This window comes from Lytechinus variegatus, chromosome 5 (assembly GCF_018143015.1).
Source record: "Lytechinus variegatus isolate NC3 chromosome 5, Lvar_3.0, whole genome shotgun sequence".
NCBI classification, from domain to species: Eukaryota; Metazoa; Echinodermata; class Echinoidea; order Temnopleuroida; family Toxopneustidae; genus Lytechinus; species Lytechinus variegatus.
Window position 1 is genome coordinate 38,573,175 of NC_054744.1, and position 19,343 is coordinate 38,592,517.

At 36.0% G+C, this 19,343-nt stretch overlaps 2 protein-coding genes across 4 annotated transcripts in view; one reads left to right on the forward strand and one right to left on the reverse strand.

Annotated features, from left to right (window-relative positions):
- On the forward strand, positions 1-16,379 carry LOC121416097. Of its 3 annotated transcripts, XM_041609552.1 has the most exons (16): positions 1-842; positions 2,421-2,489; positions 4,355-4,417; positions 5,685-5,729; positions 6,432-6,476; positions 7,490-7,561; positions 7,878-7,991; positions 8,734-9,004; positions 9,644-9,920; positions 10,698-10,934; positions 11,584-11,660; positions 12,197-12,304; positions 12,805-13,007; positions 13,889-13,957; positions 14,187-14,282; positions 14,925-16,379. In XM_041609552.1, the coding sequence occupies exons 1-16, from the start codon at positions 631-633 to the stop codon at positions 15,193-15,195; spliced, it is 2,229 nt and encodes a 742-aa protein (XP_041465486.1). In that variant the 5' UTR covers positions 1-630; the 3' UTR covers positions 15,196-16,379. The 3 variants fall into 3 exon arrangements, with proteins under 3 accessions (XP_041465486.1, XP_041465489.1, XP_041465488.1); XM_041609555.1 differs by lacking the exon at positions 12,197-12,304; XM_041609554.1 differs by lacking the exon at positions 6,432-6,476.
- Positions 16,374-19,343, reverse strand: part of LOC121416098 — an 11,949-nt gene continuing 8,979 nt past the window's right edge. The window contains exon 4 of the mRNA XM_041609556.1: positions 16,374-19,072. Coding sequence (XP_041465490.1) covers positions 18,800-19,072 — 273 coding nt within the window. The 3' untranslated portion in view covers positions 16,374-18,799. The remainder of the gene's footprint in view (positions 19,073-19,343) is intronic.

A 19,343-nucleotide genomic window follows, 5' to 3' on the forward strand; every position in this document is an offset into this window, starting at 1 on the left:
AGTTTTGGAGATTCTCAAAAATGCGTTTGTCTTCATTTCACTTCATTTATGAATAATATGATTGTGTTTGCCCTAAAAATGATCTGACATGAAGCACAAGGACAGAAATTCTGTTTTGATAGTGAAAATAATCGATTTTATAAAAACACGGGTATCCCGACAGGGTTTATTTTCGTCGGCTTGGCGTGCCACGGCGGTTTGTATTTGAATTCCTGCATAGCTCCCTCTACAATAGAAAGTACAACATTTGTTTTGGTTTGAGTCGCACCACGATGGTGTTCGTGCACCTATGTAAAGATAGTGCATGTTTAATATTAATTGTTACTGAGTCGTTCTCTACTTTTAATCACCCCTTTACCCGTGAAGTATTCATCTCTTACTTTATTTCTTTGTTCCACACTGTTTGCAAAGATTTATGTTATTTTTCGCCAAGTGCATAGTTGCTGCAGCAATGCACGGTCAGCATCTACCGTGTATAGCTAGCCCAGCCAGGCCGGCGATCGTTTTAGCGCTACACCGCAACCAGCGCGCGCAACCAACACGAAGCGATCTACTGCAATTCACCGAAGAAGCAGGTTTAATTCCCAGACTCACCAAATAATTAATACTAGATCCAGTAATCAAGAGAATATGGGGGATGAAGAAGAAGGGAGGAGGGGACCGAAGGGTGCCTCTCCAGGTACACGACTTGAAAGGAGGAGGGAGACCTCGAAAGCTTATGAACTTTCAAGAAAAAAGAGAGGAACCATAAGAGTTCAGAGTGAGGTGTTTGAGCGATGGAGTGAACTTCGTCTACGAGGAGGACTGACCAATGACCAATTTTTGTCAAACTTGTTGGACATGTGAGTAGAACTAATTTTTACCGAATCTTTACACCCTCTTCATTTTTATGCCTATAATCGACATAACTTAAGATTCTACCTTGTAATTGATAACTTCCGACAATCACCGGCATGCACTTCATCTTGGGCGGCTCTAGCACTACAGCCGCGCCCGAACACTACGGCGGCCGGGGTACGGTTGAGGTAACGGGTCCCCGCGCCGCGCCGGGGATCAAATTATCATGCTGTAGGCCTAGAATTTGTTCATTACTTTTAGTTTACATGTAGCTTTAGACAGTCTGCATGAATGTTGCAGCCTTACCGGTATTGAGCAACCAATGCATGAGTGAATCGCAATACTTAACCCTAAAATGACTGGGGGGCATTGGGGGGAGCTGATTCAGCCCCCCATTTTTCGTGATAAATTTGTCTTGGAAATTTTTTGACCGCATCGCTCTGTGAGTTTTTACATTCAAGTCTCGCGCAACTTTGGAGACCAAATTTGCAACAGTATGCAGACCCCAAATTGCACAAAAACATGAATTTGTGTACAAATCCAAATTTTCGCAGAATAGGGGCCTAGTACTAGGCCCTAGTAGTTTTGTAGATTATGCCATGGGTAATGCGCATGCCAAGTTTTGTCATGATTGCGCGATCGATGGCCGAGATCATACATTTTTGTAAGGGGGGGGGGGCTCTTCTTAGGCTTCGAAATAGCCCAGTCTATTTACATGTAGGGTTAATCATCGTTCTATTTTCTTCCTGATTATATTTTGCCTAGTCTAGACTTATGAGTTTAAAAATATAATCTAGCTTAGTCTTAGATCCTGACTTATGGATCCTGCTGAGTATCGTCGTAGAAGTAGAAGTAGATGTAGCCCTGTAGCTTGTGATTTGTGACTTCAAGTTCAACTCAGTCACACTTCACATCCAGATGTCCTTTGATTCTATTTATTTTATAGCTAATCAATCATTACGTTTGATAACATAGATCCAACTCAAGACAGAAATAACGTTTATGGAGATGTACATATTTTTTGAGCAATTTGGGGTCTGACTTGTACTGGTACGAATCGGTATGCTTATGTTGCATAAACCAAGATGTCCAGCCATCATAAATTTGGTCTGAAAAGATGGGCAGGAATCAAAAGAAAAAAGTAAGCGAGCAGCCTTGTAAAAAAAATGCAGTTGAATTAATGGTCACGGAAATTGTCGGGAGGGGGGGGGGTTGGTTTTATCCCCCCTCCATAGTTCACCGGGTTAGTTTATCAAGGTAATACAAGCCTAATAATTAAGTAATGAAGCTATACTAACAGTTTTAAGTTGGCCGTCCCTTTTTCAAATATGTAGTATAGATATTTGACATGTGAAAGTTCATGTTTGGAAACAATGGCTGAATAGAAATCAGTGACTACCGGTATGCAATGATTAGATATTAGATGAAAAATTGGATAATAATTCGTGAAAGTGATTGTTATAAGGGAAGTTGTGCCAATTTCCGATTCTGGAATTAGGAAGATGCGGGTACTTGTGATCTGAAATCCATTCCAGGAAAGACCGATATTATTTCATAAGTCCATATTGCTGTTATCTTTTTAGGTCTGAAGAAAAGGAAGGAACATTAACTGACTCAGAGCAATCAGTGGTGACTGGAGCCAATTTGAGCACGTAAGTATGATATTTATCTCTTAGTGGGTCATATTATTTTCATTAATTCTATAATTTGATTGGTCATTTTGTTTGTGAGACAAAACTGTATTTACCTACCTGTATTTTACATTCTGTAATTGCATGGTCAAAAAGGTCAAGCAAGTTGAGCCCGCATTACCAGTTTGGTGTTAAGTTGTTTAAGTTCTGTTTTGATTGTTACATGCATGCCTGGTTTCTAATTTCTAGTTTAACCGTAATTCTCCCAGGTTGGAGGGCGGAGGGGCCATAAATGCACGCCCCCCCCCTCCACAATTTTCTCAATATCTGCTGCGCAATTTTATTTTACCTCACTGCTCACTAACTTTTTACTTTAAAGTCTCGCGCAAATTTTGAGACCAAATATGTGACTCTTGCATGGTTACGACATTAGGCGACATTATGTAATTGCATTTCAGACCCAAAATTGCTCATAAACATGATTTCATGTACAAATCCAAAGCAATTTGTATATTTTACCAAAATTCATTCATGTATCCAGGGCCGTCGCCAGGGGGGGTGCGGAGGGTGCGAACGCACCCCCCTTCAGAAAAAAAAAAAAAAAAAAAACCTGAGGGGGGGGGTAGGGATACTTGAGGGCTCTTTTGAAAAAGATCTGGCCGGCGGGCTATATAACTGCATGAAATTGAGTTAATACGTTGTTTTTTGTGTTTTTTTTTCATAAAAAGCACCCCCCCCCCTAGAAAAAAGCTGGTGACGGCCCTGTGTATCACTATTTATTGATTAAACTTAGTTACACTGTAATTTTGCTTTGTTTATGATCAGAATTAAGTCTGAAACGATTTCCATATTGAAAAAACAATAAAGAAACAACATGTAAGAAAACATAGAAATACATAAGAAATTAAAAAAAACAATAAATATAAGAAATTGTTCTTGGTGCCAGAATTTTTTTCATTTACAATTGTTAGGAATGCTATAAAGAATATTTTCACCAAAAATAGCATTCTAGGAGCTGTATTTAGTAAATCAGAGCAAAAAGAATGATTTCAAAAATCATATAAAATATGAATTCAGAGAGATTTACCAATGCAGCTGTAAATTACGTCATTCTCTACCATCATGCAAATTTTTCGTTGTGATCGTGCAACCCGCGGCTGAGATCTTATGGGGGAGTTTTACGTAATTCTCCCCCCCCCCTCCAAGAATCAGCATTCCCTGGGAGGTTTAGGGTTAAACAGTTTTTGATTGGGATAGGGGAGCTAGTTAAATCATAACAAAATATGTTTGGTTATCTTCCAGCAATGGATAAATAGTCTGTAAGAATGTAAAGTAAATCTGTTTGATCATCAAGGTGTGCATATATGTACGATTGTGCCTGCCAACCCCTTCCCACTCCAATTTTTTTTAAGAACAAAACAGAAAACAAAGTGGGGAAAGGGAAGGAAGAAAAAAATTTGGAAAAAGTCTAGAGAGAGTTATTCCATAATACCATTTTTTGTCCAATTAGGGAGAATCATGATGTCACCTTCTGGTTATCTTGCTTCCCAATTAACTACCCCCTCTATTTTGAATACCCTGTTATTGCCATCTTTTAATCAGTCTAGGAAGCGAATGTCTATTGATGGTTGACAAAATGATAGTGTACAAGTTCATGGAGTTGAATAACTTAAATGCTAAAATCCATTCTAATAGATTCAAGAAAAAAAAATTGGAGCTTTGTTAATGCAATGATTATCTTGTTTGGAATTCTGAAAGAATTTGGTTTTTGAAGTGTGTGTTTATGTAGATTGAGGTAACTTGTATGTAGAGGAATGTTTATAAAGCATAAGATAATCTATCCAGATGAAGATGTACATGTATATTACCATTCATGTATGTTACAGGAAGACAGTACAGACATCAACTCCTGGCAAAGACGGAACTGAGGTCCAAGTTCTTCTCAATAGGTAGGTCAGCATTTACCAAATTAGGGTACCAATTTATGCCCACTGCACACCCACTGTGAGTAGTGCTTGAGGCACAAAACTTTCAACTGTCCGTTTAACCTGTTTTTGTTTGTGTGACATCTCAAGAACCCATTGGATCATGTATGGATTTGGGACTGATTATCTGATATTGATTTTATTAGTCAAAGATTGATAGTCACAATGGTCATTGTTCTTATTACTCGAGAACCGTTTGGCATTTTAACAGTTATGTTTATTAGTTTCGGGATCATGTTAAAATTATATTCATGATACATTGATTAATTAACTAATCAAGTTATGACTTCAAACTGTGATTATGCATGAACCTCCTCTTCATTTCAAATAAAATCATTACCAGTGTAATTAGATTGATGTGATGGTTTTCACATTTTCAAAATAAAGTATAATAATAATGCAGTTCTTGTATAGGGCATATCACATTGTCATAACATCCCTTTGTGTTCCAGGGCTTAGCTATTTTAGTAGGGATTATTGGATGGTTTTGAGTGGGATCCATCCAATTATTGTACGAGCTGAAGAATAATAAAGGATGAGTCGGAGACAAATCCAATATTGTTCTTCAGTGAGTAACAATATTTCTACGCATCCCACGAAAATGGGTCATCCAGTATTACTATTTAGATACCTCCACAAAGCTAAACATAGATTAATGAATAAAAAGTGGGGTTTTATTTACTATTTCATGTTAATCCTGTAAATCATGGCAACTGAGTATTGTCATGTTTTAAACACTGAATTCAAACTGATGCAATTTCGTTCCCTAGCTATACCTTGCAACTAATACGCCATGCAATTTTATTGTGACGTAACAATAGCTGTATGCACAATATCAATTATTTACCATTACCAATAAATAATCTTGTGTGCAGGGCAAAATATTAATTTCATCCAATTCATAGGCATGCACGTTAAAATTCATTTTTAATATTTTGCCTCTTTGACACAACCTCACAAGACGTCAAAATATATCGGCGCCTCTAAAACCATACATCTAAATAATAATATGCAATATACAGTATGGGATAAAGTTCAGAGCTGGCAATGGCAAAGGCAAAGATTTTGGCTATGTGCAGTTGAGAATCCGTCTTTAATTCAGTTATGAATCTAACACAAGTATCACATTTTTTATGATTGTCCCAAAGAGAAAAATTTTTTTTTATTCATTCTTGAGTCAAGTACGCCATAATCACAATTGTATTACATCCTCCTATTAATTTTCTTATAGCTCCTCAGATGATTCATCCATGCCATCACCACTTCATTCAAAACAGTGAGTTTATATATTTATTTGTGTGCCCCCCTTACCTAGGCTTGAAGACCAAATGCAATGCATTTTTTATTGTACCCAGGAAAGGAGTTAAACACTAACGGGGAATTACATTTGGTATACATGTATAAGATTTGGGGCTATGATGAGAAAGGTCACAAAGGAAATAGTGTATCTGAAAATTACCCTTTCTTGTAATACCTGAATAATATAGTGTGTAAAGTCAAAAGTTACTCTTGTTAATGCATTGGAATATTAGTATATCAATGTCTTATTTTTAGTATCCAGAGTGACCATAAATGAAATGTCTATAATCTATATGCATTTTTTTATTTCCTTTTTTTTTAAAATATAGCTGAAAATGAAAAAAAAAATTCAATCTACATTTATGTCTGGCCCTGTTATTACTTCATGTATAAATTATCCTCCACCCCCCTGCTCTTCTGTCTTTGTAGGCATCAAAATAGCCCAGACTTTTTAGGGTCAGGTGTAACAATTTTAATTTGAATAGGCTGTAAATAATTTTTGTTTTGCCAAGTTCAAGTTGTTGTTAGTGTACTACTTTGATGCCAATATGAAATGACAGCTCAAATTTTTCATATTTTGGGTGATTTTCATAAAAAAGTAATAATTCATTTGTTTTTTTTGTCAAGTGTGTTGTTATCTTAAGTGTATTACATCCTCCTTCTATTAATTTTCTTTCAGCTCCTCAGATGATTTATCCATGCCATCATCACTTCATTCAAAACAGTGAGTTTATTTATTTGTACTCCACTTTATATAATTTTTTGGAAAGCAACAGAAAAGCATTTTTGGAACCATTGACCTTTTATGTCACTGCCCATCATTGTAAATGGAGGCATTGGCTGGGATTCACAAAGGTGGTTTTGAAAACCCACCGTTGAGTCCATGGTTTATGCAGATTTCCTGTATTAATTACGCTTAATTTAGCGCGTATCGGGCGCGTGTATCAAAAATTCCAGTGCTGATGCGCGCTTTTGTCAAAGCGCGCCAAATTGACGCCTGTTGCTGTGGTTACCCACGCTATTTGATTCATGAGTCCACTGTTTTTATTCATGAGTCCACTCTTCAAACAGTTGACTCATGAATAAAATAGTGTATCTTACCATGGTAACAGGCATCAATTTAGCGTACTATGACAAAAACGCGCATCAGCATTGGACATTTTTGATACACGCGCCCGATACACGCTAAATTAAGCGTAATTAATACAGGAAATCTGCATAAACCATGGATTCAACCATGGGTTTTCAAAACCACCTTTGTGAATTCTGGCCATTGTGTTTTTAGGTTGTCTGTCCATCTTTTACATTCTCATCATGAAGAATCATTTGGTGGCTCATCTTCAAGAACTTTGGCCATACATGTATGAGTGACAAACTGATTAGAATTTGTTATATTGAGATAAAACATCACAGAGGTCATTATAAACCCTACATATAAATGTGGTATGAGATATTACGTGGATAAAGCTTTGTTCCTGGAATATTGGGTCAAAGGCTGCCCTTGCACAGGTCAATGAATGCTTAAACATCCTACTCTGATAATTTTTTTAAATGTTGAATCAGATTCAGATATGTGTACATGTATTTAGTTTGGCAATGATAGTAAACTGATTGCAGACTCAGTCTTATTTTGCAACATTTATAGCTGACAGATGAGCGCAGCCTAAATCTGGTCAAATAATAATTCCAACTTTTATAACTACACTAACAAGGTTTTCTGCTATTTTATCTTGAAAGGCCTGTATCTGGAGCACCGTCAAGTCCACCGCAGCAGGAAGAACTTGATATTGACAATGCAGATGTGCATGAGTAAGTTAATGTACATTTATGTGATCCTCTGTTTATATTGGGTATGCAACTGTCCTTATGGTGTATGGGTTAAGTTTATTATGCAGGATGTTCATGCTGATCTGGTATATACTAAACAAATTAATCATACAGAGTTACACCTTTCCATCTTTTATTTGGATTTCATTCATTTTTCAGTAATTTCAGTGTTCCCTGTGTCTACAGAAATGTATGCAGTACATGCATTCCTCTTTGAAGAATGTACACATCTGCATAATTTTTTTTGTTTTACTTGGTTGATCTACAAAATTATTTTACCATTTTTCTGATTTTGCAGCATCAGCGTAAGTTTTGCTGAAGTAGGTGACTTCATATATCCACATGAAGAGGAGGATATTGTAGATGAATGTGGTGATAGCGATTTTGCTGCAGAGGTTTTATTACAAAGACGGTAATTATTGCAATTTATACACAAAAGTGTTGTAATTTTTTTTCCATTCTTTCATGACGGCGACCTGATGACATAATTCTTTAAATGTATTTTTAGGGAATACAATCTCAGAAAATAATTCAGAATGAAGAACAACTAACAAACCCATGTGAGGATATCTAAATTTCAATGGGGAATATTTCTCCAAGATTGAAGGTGCCACCTTTCTGATTAATTTCAATTAAAATCTATGCATACCTTAGAAATATACTTGAATGAATTTGCATACCTTAGAAATATGCTTGAATGAATTTGAAAAATCCTTAGTTCCCGTTATTATTTTGATTCAGAAATCCCTTTGTCAGATTCTGATTAATTGTTATTAAAAATAAATATCAAGATTGAGCATTTACTGCAAGCTGACAGGATACCCATTATTGTCGCTCATTTTCTCAAATGCATTTTATTTAGAAGTAGTTTTTAAAACTTTACAATACTGGTAATTTTATATGAAGTTTGTATTTGGGCAAGTGTTCACTTAACCCTTCTCAAAATTTCCAGCAGAAAAATGAAGTTAGTAGTTAGAATTTGGTATGCAAGATAGGAAAAAATGCACCCTTTTTTGCTTGATATCAGCATGATAAAAATCCAAGACTTTTTATGAGCAGGTCAGAGGGGCAGGTATTGCCAAAATGATAAATAGAGAACAATAATAACGATGAGTAAAATCAAATCTTTTTTGGGGGTCCTTCTTCTTCAACAGGCCTGAGGATATAGCTTTCTTAAGGAGAATCGGGGAGGACGAAGAAGTCCTTGGCGAGCAGAATGAACTAGAGTCCAGTTTACAGACAACAAGATCAGGTCTGCATGTAAAAGTGTCACCAGAAGAGGCCTCGGACTTAGGGTTTGTGCTGATATCAAAAAACCGATTAAAACAGTTGGCAAAAGAAGCCTACCCAACATGTGCAGTTTGTGGTGCAGAGACGATTGCAACAGTTCATGATGCCAATGGTTCAGCTGGGCATGTAAATTGGGTAAGTGCTAGCATTGTATCCAAATGTAGAATAAGCTTCAAAATCAGTCTTGCATTTAAGCATTTTAGATTGGTTCTAATGTCATGTTAAGGCTATTCAATTCTATTTTATTTCAGTTTACTTCACTATGGTATATACATTTAAGAAATTCCTCCCCTGGCTTTATGCAGGATATTAGCAAATATTTTACAAATAGAAAGGCACTAAACGTATATATTTGATTAACACATTGTAGGAGAGGCCTTCATCTTTGCATGAAATCGGTTCAGAAAAGAATTGCTGGAATGGGGAATTCCTTTCTGAAAAAAGTGAACCATAAGTCACCTGTACTAATTTATTGCAAAGGGAATATCAGTGTACATTTTTTTAAGAGTACAGTCCCTCTTCAGTGCCATACTTTCATGCATTGTGTAGATGTAGATATATATTAATCAACCGTTCCAGAGTTATTTGTTGCAAATATATTTAGAAGCTTGAATTGCAGTCCAGGACAAAAGAAAGTATTTGTTTTATGTCCTTTCTCTCTACTTCGCATTTAACTTTTTCTAGTGTGGAGTTTATGAATAGTTTGTAGTAGAGTATGTCTCTTAATTTTATCTTTGTCTTAATTGGATATTTCCTCATTTCTATTTGTTGAAGGTGTGTCCTAAAGAACATGAACGCAAATTTTGCAGCCAGGAGGTCATAGGAAGAAGCCATGTGGGGGATGTTAGGCTTGGTAGCGCAATTCTGCTGTCTGGAAACAACTTCCAAAAAATCAAACTGCTATCCCAATTTTCGAAATTGAATTTCATGTCTCAAAGGACATTTCATGCGATCCAGACCCAGTATGCCATCCCAGCAGTAGAAGCTTGCTGGAAGGGGATCCAGGATACAACCATAAACAAGCACAAAGCAACGCCAGTTGTTGTATGTGGTAAGTTATTCACTAACAGTGCGTCCAATGCGTCCCTGAGAATGTACATTCTGTCCCTGAGAATGTACATTCTATGATAATATGGGATGTTTACCTGGGTAAGCCACTTTAGTTCCAGAGATGCCAAGTTCAAAGACCAGCTATGCGTGAGATTTTCTGTGAATCTGAGTGAGATCACAGACATTGTGTACAATGTATATGGGGATAGGCTGTGATAGTTGCATGAGACAGAGATTTGAGGGGATGAACAAGAGACCAAAATGCTTGAGTCTCACGCATAATGCGTGAGACTTGGTAGCTCTGTAGTTCTGAATACTGTTCTCCCAGTGGGCCCTGCTATTATTACCCCAGCTAGCTAATAATGGTGTGTATATGAGCTACAAACAACATATTGCAACCAACAGACTTCGTGAAAATTTGAGAAAACTGGGCACCTACTAAATATGTCTCAGATTTTTAACAAAGTCAGGCTATTAAATCGCTGTTTGTGCCTAGATCATATTTTTTTATTATTATGGTGGGTTTCAGGGTTTATGAGGACACGTTCTCCATTTTTGTTCAATTTTTGTTCAATGGGCTGTTTGCAAAGTTCAGCCAAGCAAGCTAATGTCTTAAAATAACATATCCCTACATTGCTATAATTAATTTTGAAGCTTTTACTTTTTTATAACTTTCTTTTGTTTTTAAGGTAATTAATGGCTTACAATCAATGCATTCACAATGTAAAAGTTACTTTTTTCATCCTATGAACCTTTCTTTTACCAAAATTTCTTACAGGGGACGCAAGAAATGACAGCCCCGGCCACTGTGCACAATATTGTACTTATACCTTCATGGAACATGAAACCAACGATGTGCTTCATGTCGGTTTTGTTGATAAGAGGGAGGTCGGCATGAAAAGCAATGTCATGGAGGCAAAAGCCTTCAAGGAAGGGCTATCCATAATGGAGGAGAGAGGTCTGAAAGTCAAGGAGGTGGTAACGGATGCCCATCCCTCAATTGCGAAATACATGAGTATGTTTTTTTTTTCAATGTTATTGCCATCCTTCACATTACTTTATATTACAGAGCTGCCAAGTAGTACGGATTTTCAGTATTTAGTACTGAAAAATGAGAAGAATACTGATGGTTTCATGCAGAATACTGATTTCTCAAGTTTCAGTTCATGTGTTGTCCTATGGTATTTCTTTGAAAATATTGATTTCCTCGCCAAAATACTGATTTTCAGCTTTAAAAATACTGAAATGTTCTTGTTCAGGTTGGCAGCTCTGATATTATCTTTTCTGTCTTTTGTTTTGTTGTTTCCTATAAACTATATGCAGTATAAACTATATGCAGAGTCATCAAATTACTTAACAATGCAGCTTTGCAGCTGAGTCCCGTTTTTAGAATCTATAGATTTTTATGGACATGCTGAATTGACCTGATTTTGTCTTTTGAACCCTTAAAAGACTGTGCTATGATAACACCTATAAAAGCTAGGGAGAGGGGCATATGATTGTTACCATCGTGCGTTTGAAAAAACTTAGCACGCACAAAAATGTCTCTTCTTTTCTCATGGATCAAATTGTTTAGAGGTATAAAATTATATGAATTAATCTTGTTAATTTTGTACCTAAATGAACTTTAATTTTCTTTTCCCTACTTTTTTTCCTTCACAAAGGAGAATCAAAGCCCGAAGTGAAACACTCCTGGGACGTCTGGCACGGTGCCAAGAACCTTGCCAAGAAACTTGCAAAGGTAAATTGAATTAAAATTTTGTAAGGTTTCAATGTTTTTTTTTAAGTTTTGCAAGGAATCTCCTTGTATGTGGGAAATAATAATGATGTGACATATTTCATGACAGAGACTACATTGGGAGTAGTTTTTCACCATTCATCATCTCTTTTATTTCAAAATTCCCTCCCACTTCTCCAGAGATACATGGCATATAGCAGAGCTGCCAAGTAGTACGGATTTTCCGTATTTAGTACTGAAAAATGAGAAGAATACTGATGGTTTCATGCAAAATACTGATTTCTCAAGTTTCATTTTTATGTGTTGTCCTATGGTATTTCTTTGAAAATACTGATTTCCTCGCCAAAATACTGATTTTCTGCTTTGAAAATACTGAAATGTTCTTGTTCAGGTTGGCAGCTCTGATATAGCCAGTCACGACTGGATTTTCAATTTTAATTCAAATTGGTTTTTGGTTTTTAACAAATGTACATTTTATTTCACACAAATTGTCTGTTTTGTCTTATTATGATCATCTATTTACATGTTCTAATCTATAGGCATCATCAAAAGCATCAAGAAGAAGCCTTCTGTATTGGGTAAAACACATCATTAGGCATTTTTGGTATTGCTCCAAAACATGCAGAGGGAATCTTGTAGATTTCAAGGTATGGTTATTTTCTCATAACTGATATTTAAAAAAAAAAACGTCTTAACATGCTTTTGTTTCCTGCCAAAATCTTTCATTATCTTTGTCTTATTTTGGCCTGCCTAACATGGTAGAACGGATAATATGATAAATTCAAATATGGAGCTTGGAAAGGGGGGTCCACATTTATTTCCCTCTCTATTGCTACTGCTGAATTCCATCATTTGCTCTACAATAGCATGTACATACTCTACAACAGCATGTACCGTAAACAAAATTGTTCTTGGATGACTTGATTTTTTGTAATGGTGAGAAAGCTGAATGTGAGGGGACACCAGTGCATGTTGACTTTGCAACGTAATTGTGATATCACACAAGAAATTGGTACTTAACACAACACTAATGGAGTGAATGATGGACCAGCATTTAGAGGTTTCGTACTTGTTATATTGCTTTTATTGCAATTTAAAAATAATGCTTATAGTATTATTCCATTTGTTATTGTTGTCAAATTTGCAGGCCAAGTGGCATGGCTTGACACACCATGTCACTAATCAACATTCATGGGTGGCTGGATTCGGAGGTGCAGCTGAGTGTGCTCATGGTGATCTTGAGGAGAGAGAGGAGTGGTTGGAACGTGGGGGAGACCCACACAGAGCTCTGGTTCAGGTGTGCTATGACAAGAGGTTTCTAACCAACTTGGGCCATTATGTCAACTACCGGTAAGAGTAACATGCATTTGCCTTCATCACCTCTGGTAGATGCTGATGGCATTATGTGTTTATGTTGTCTCATAGATATAAACTCATACTCATACATCAATTGCCTAATGTATGAGTATGAGGTGATAAGATGCGGTTGTCTTGTGGTCAAGGGTCAAAACATTGTTTTACACGCAGAAGTGTACAATTCTCATGTATAATCATGCACCATCCAAGTAATCTTCAGGATTTTTTTTTTCGATAGATTTGTCACACAAAAAGGGGGTCATGGTATTTCATGGCATATTTTCAAGGTTATATGAAATCCTGAATTGCTCAATTTGTAATGTGATAATTCAACATAAATTTTGTATGTAGTGGAAATGTGGACATAATTTTGACTCGCCTGCATACATGTGGCAGATCAAGACAATAGGCGCCGCTTTCCCATGCAAATAATTTTTTCAGCCAAAATTCATAAATGTGTCATTATTTTTCATATTATTGATTAGAAGCCATTATTTCATCTTGCTTACAGTAAAAAAAGGTCCCCAACAATTTCATTTTGAAAAATCTGCAAATTCAAATTGGAAAAAAAAGCAAATGCATAAGAAATTTAGAAAACAACATAAGAATATAAATTTGATGTTAATTTTTTTACTACATTTGATCAGACTCCTATGAAGAGTCTATGAACCAAAAATAAGCATTTTAGGGGTTTTATACTTTTATTTAATTAATTTGAGTAAACTTTTGTTTTTATGCATAAATTGACAATTAATAATGAGAGTTTTCCCAAAATCTGATCTCTTAGGTTTGTAGATTCTGCCATGAATAACACGAGATTAACATATAGACCTATGAAATACCAATCAGTATTTTCTCTGTATAATCTATTACAGCCACACGAGCATGCTCGAGAGCCTTCACAACCACATATTAATGTATGCATCCAAGAGGTTTTCCTTTCGGTGAGTATGATTTTTAACAAATGTAGCATGTACTGTTTTAATATTTGTTTCCACCTCAGCATTACATCCTTAATTTCTGTGACCAAAATATTACATAAAAGCCATTACAGAGATTTACAAAAAGGTATGAGTACAATTTGCTGTGAGATTATGGGAAAGAGCTGGGAGTATAAATTATTGAATTGAACATGTATGTCTTGTTTTTTTCTAACACATTTCTTTATACTAGGTATCCTGGATACAGAGCAAGGAACCTTCTTGCTGTGATTGACTTCATGTCCCACAAGGACCGTCCATACCAGACTAATGAAGATGGAACTCCAAAGTAAGCATCCCAAGTCATTTTCACAAATCAACAACTAGCTTAGTGCTGTGAGAGGGATCTTTTTTTTAATCCTCTTTAGTTTTTGGCAATAGTGTTTTTTTTTTATATCTGACTGCTGAGAAAGCATGAATGCTTTTAAGCAAGTAACCAGAGGACCAACGACTTGCAGTCCTCCCCAAGGGACCTGGTCATGAAGATTACTACCTTAGCAAAGGGTACTAATGCACCAAGTGGGAATCAAACCAGGTCACCGGGATCTGTAACTTCCGCTCTTCTGACCGTGCTATTGCGCCTCTTTTAATTTCAGTAAATTGTATTTTCATTTTCTAACTACTTTTGTGGGAAATGTAAGCCATGCTTGAGTGTTTTACTCATAATTTTTGACAAGATATCAAGAAAGAAGATAATCGTTAGCATTGTTAGATTCTTCCTAGTGCAATCTAGATTCCTTTCATGGAAATCTGGGGAAAGCTAGTTGTTGGAAGATTTGTGCTTACATGTATTTGCAATTTGGAAAAAAAAGAGTGATCAGATTGGCACCTATCAAATCAATATGTATCATTGTGAGAGATGTGCTTATTGGTTTTTGCTAATGTAAAATAGATGTTTTGACAATTTTTTTCCCATTTCGCTCTGATGCAGGAAAGTAGCAGTTTGGTCAAAGCACGCTGGTGACTACGTCGCAGTAAGAGTGAAAGTCCCAAAGACATATGACTACATCGAACCTTTGATGAAGGACATCTTTGTTAGGAAGGCAACAGATGAAGGACCGATGTTTAGGAGAGCAACAATCAGGCCAGATGACCCACGTCTAATTCGCCCCCGCCTTGCTCCATTTCCTGCTCCTCCAATAGAAGAGATCTTAGCAAGAAGAAGGGGCCGAAATGAAGTGGAAGAAAGTGAGGTTGATTGAGTACTTCAATGTTGCAAAATTTGTCTAGTTGAATTGGCAAATTCACAGAGCTTGCTGTGCTTCATATGATAACTTCTCTCACAATCATTGCACAGAATTGTCCCTTAACATAAGGGCAATCAATTATCAGTGCTCATCTTGTATTAGTTTCAGCCCCATAACCAAGGTCATTTAACCCTTTGACTGCGGAGGCATTAAAGAACAATACCAGTTGTGGTTAAGGATGTCAAACTTTGTGTAAAAGACTTTCTCATGAAATAATTGTTTGCTGCAACTACAGAAAGTTTGCAAGTATATGGATATAGCGCATGTAACATGGACAAGTATTACTGATCATTTTCAGCTCACATCATGAAAGTCAAAAGCTGTAGGCTCATTGACATGAGAACATGTTGGTATTATTTTGAATAATAATGATCTCTTGAATTTTATTAATCAGAGGTATGAGACTAAGGCTTGATGGTGAATATTACGGATAGTCTTGCACGAGTTTAAGGTCAGTTATTGTTTGTATTGTATGTCAATGAATTCAGAAAGGTTAAGTTTTCAAAATATCGTAACTTCAAATTAAATGGACCTATTTCATGAAACTTGGATGAAGGGTCATCGAAATACACTGTTTATTAGATGATTTAATTTCACATGATGAAGGTCTATGGTTATTTAGGACTGATAAACTTGTCATTTTATCATATGGATTGTGCTTTTTGTGAAAAGTTATTCATCTCATTCCCAGTTCGGCAACACTGATTTATTTGTCACCTTAACATTGGAAGAACCAATTAGGAATCAGAATTTCCGCTACTTTCATGGCAGTTGACACTCCAGCAAGAGTAGCTTTCAGATCAACTGTTTATGCCTAGTTCTTATCAGATTTGAAACGTTAATACATCAAAGAAAATGAACTGGGAAAGGTAACTAGTATCTTAGGTCATTTCCTAGGAGTAACCCTACACGAGATTGTTTTATCAGTAAGTCATAGGTTATAAAGAACCATATGATGGATTTTCTTCAAAATCTGCTCGATTGAGGATAAGATTAGTTTCTGGGGGTCGTAAGGTCTATGTTATGTAGATCATTGTTTGTAAATGGCCATGATTATGGTATAAGCAGATTCTGGTGGGTTCGCAACTTGTAAATCCCAACTAATCCAGAATACTTTGGTGGATCAACAGGCCTATGTCAATGACTAAACGGTATTACTAAGAATTGCCACATTTTGCTATCAACGGCATGATTGCAAAAATTGCCTTGTTTATTGTAAAATCTTATATGTTGAATTTGCTGATTTTGGCATGACTCCAAATTTATAATAAATTTTTATGTTCATGTAGACACGTGTTAAATAATATCAAATTTCGTAAACAATTTTGGATAGTGAATTCCTCATGAATTCACATTTCATCCATTCACTTTTCCATCTTTTTATCCATAATAATTGTAACATTTCACTCATATATGTCATGAAATTAATTCTAATCAGAGAACAAAACCTAGCAAAATAGTATTGAATTTGGCTAGAAGCAGATAGTAAAATGGATGAAATGTGTGTAAAAAACACAAATAGTTTCCTGAATTTGGGTTTTGATATCTATGACTATGATATACTGCCATGAAACACCACAGTGCAAACACTTTAGGTACTGATGCCTTACTGTTGAGGGGCTATTCCTTTCCTAGTTTACTGATTATACCACGATGTTAGTGGCATGAATTCGAATGCATGCAATCAAACTTTAAAAATTTTGTTTGTATTCTTTGGATGTTTTATCTTCAATATTTGGCAGGTTGTGCCATCCACAGTCATGTCAATATTGCATTTCTATATATAATGAAACAAACACTGCCAATTCACCTCAGGAATTGTAACTTTGTTATTCCTAAGTAAGTGAAACAAAGACGCATACCACGATAAACTGAAAGAAAATATGATTTCTGATCAACCCTCTTTTACATATTTTTGGGTACTCCATGTAAGTGCAATTATCAAGTCTTCATGGCCTGTACTGGTAAATATTAGCTGTTTTGAGATTTGCATTTGGAAATGAACATTCTATAAGGATTATTGATTATTACAATTAAAGCCCATGTTTTGTTATTTTGTACAGGAAACATATTAGAAATGTATTTGCAGGTATCATAGCATGCTTTGGTAATAATTACGGTCAGAGGAAGTGTATCCATACTTTTTTCATTTGAAATTATTTTGTAAATTTTTTGCCATTTGTTCTTTCATGTTTTTTTTCATTCTGTTGGAATTTTGCACCATCAATTTTTCACCAAATCATGACAATTTCAATCATACTTTCTATGAACACCACTACATCACCATCAGCATAAACCACCGTTATGATTTTTATCAGTCACTTCTTCACCATTGCCATACATACAAAGGGAGAAGTCATAAAAGGTATATCTTTGTATTTTTATATCATTTTAATCGAAGTATTACATGCATTTCACAGCTTGTGAGATACATCTTGCTATATGATGTTTCTGCCATTATCTACTTACTGCCTTGAACTGTTCAAAATATATTTCTAACAATAATGTATTAAAGGATATCAATGAATAGAAACTGAATGATTGAATGACTGTTAATTATACGGAGTACACATGAGATCATGAGATTTATATATCTATGCCGGAGTTTGAATTGCATATGAGGCTGTTGTAAACACCCTATGATAAAATATATTGTCCATCGGGCGAGAACGAATGCGTAAACATTGAATAATGCAACTGAATACAACCTGTTTTAATAACTGTGGCAACTTCAGCAGATTAGTGTTAATAAACCCAGGCCCCATTTCATAAAGGACTTTCAACTGTTGTAACTGCCATTATGATCACTACCATGGTAACAGGGCTCAGCAGTTAAACAAAATCCAGGTTTAGATGGTAGTTGCCATAAAGGCAAAGTTACAACACCTTTATGAAATGGGACCTGGATCTGTTAAACCCATACATCAGTCTTCGAATTTATACCACTATATCTCATATCAGAGTACAGGACAAAAAATGAAAGAGGAAATGATATAAGAAATAGTGAAGGGACTCCCCGCCCCCCTGGATCCACCTATGCATTAGTGATAAAAAAAAATTGAATGGTCAATAAACTTTCATATTACTTGTTTATTATATTCAGTTTACACAGATTTCTTTAAATTTTCTGTTTTCACACAAGCTAACCTCCAATCTCGGGATTTATTTGTCTATACCATTACCAGTCCACCTTTCTTATATAACCATAACGGGATGCATTTCCGTGACACGGCAGAAAAGGATAACCATCACTTAAAAAGTTTGTTCATATCATATGCATTTTCCTTGCTCTACATTCTACTGTATGAACTATAATGTGGATATAACCTACTCAGAAGTAAATAACATGTCACCATCACCTGTATTGTGTTTTCAGATTGTGATTGGGGGCTTATCTCCTTACATCCCCTAGAATATGCAATGAGAGCAGACACCGCCAAAATCAATATGACAATGAAAGGAACATGAAGAAAGTCAAAACCAGCTAATAGTAATTGAATGGAAAGAAAGGGCTGTGACAGGAAAAAATAATGGTCTGTATTAGAAGGTAAAAATCATGCTACACAAATCTTCCAGGAAGATAACCAGTATACAATCCATTTAAACTAGGGTAAAGAGACCGTATCTTGGTCACACAACAGCTGGGGATGACCCGTCTGTTCCCTTGTCCTAATCGTCCATGTTGCCAAAATACAAAACTCCGGTAGGCAGCATGTCTCATGGCCCGGTTTTCTTCTCCTGGTTCCTGAGGATCATCTTCTAGATTATACAAGTCAATCCACATTGCCCTTTGGATCAATAGGGCTGCCTCATCAATAATCAGTTCAAAGACCTATGCAAACACAATATATAACAGCAAAATATGAACTAAAGATCTGCTTGTTTGCATACATATTAATGTGTGCAAAATGATCCAGCAACTGTCACAAGTGATACAAAACAATATTCATGCATATTTCATATTTATACACAATAATAATATCTAGGGGTGGTTACAGGTGCTCACCCCCCTCAAATTCTATTTGTACCCCCCCCCCGCGCCTGAAAAGTTTTCCATCTATATAATAATTCCCCCCCCCTCCCCGTTTTCTTTTTTGCTTGTC

Bases quoted from the DNA above. Each gene is read 5' to 3' on its own strand.
- LOC121416097 (XM_041609552.1), top strand. From the start codon at position 631: ATGGGGGATGAAGAAGAAGGGAGGAGGGGACCGAAGGGTGCCTCTCCA. The intron at 9,005-9,643 runs GTAAGTGCTAGC...TATTTGTTGAAG, and splicing joins CAGCTGGGCATGTAAATTGG to GTGTGTCCTAAAGAACATGA. The intron at 9,921-10,697 runs GTAAGTTATTCA...AATTTCTTACAG, and splicing joins AACGCCAGTTGTTGTATGTG to GGGACGCAAGAAATGACAGC.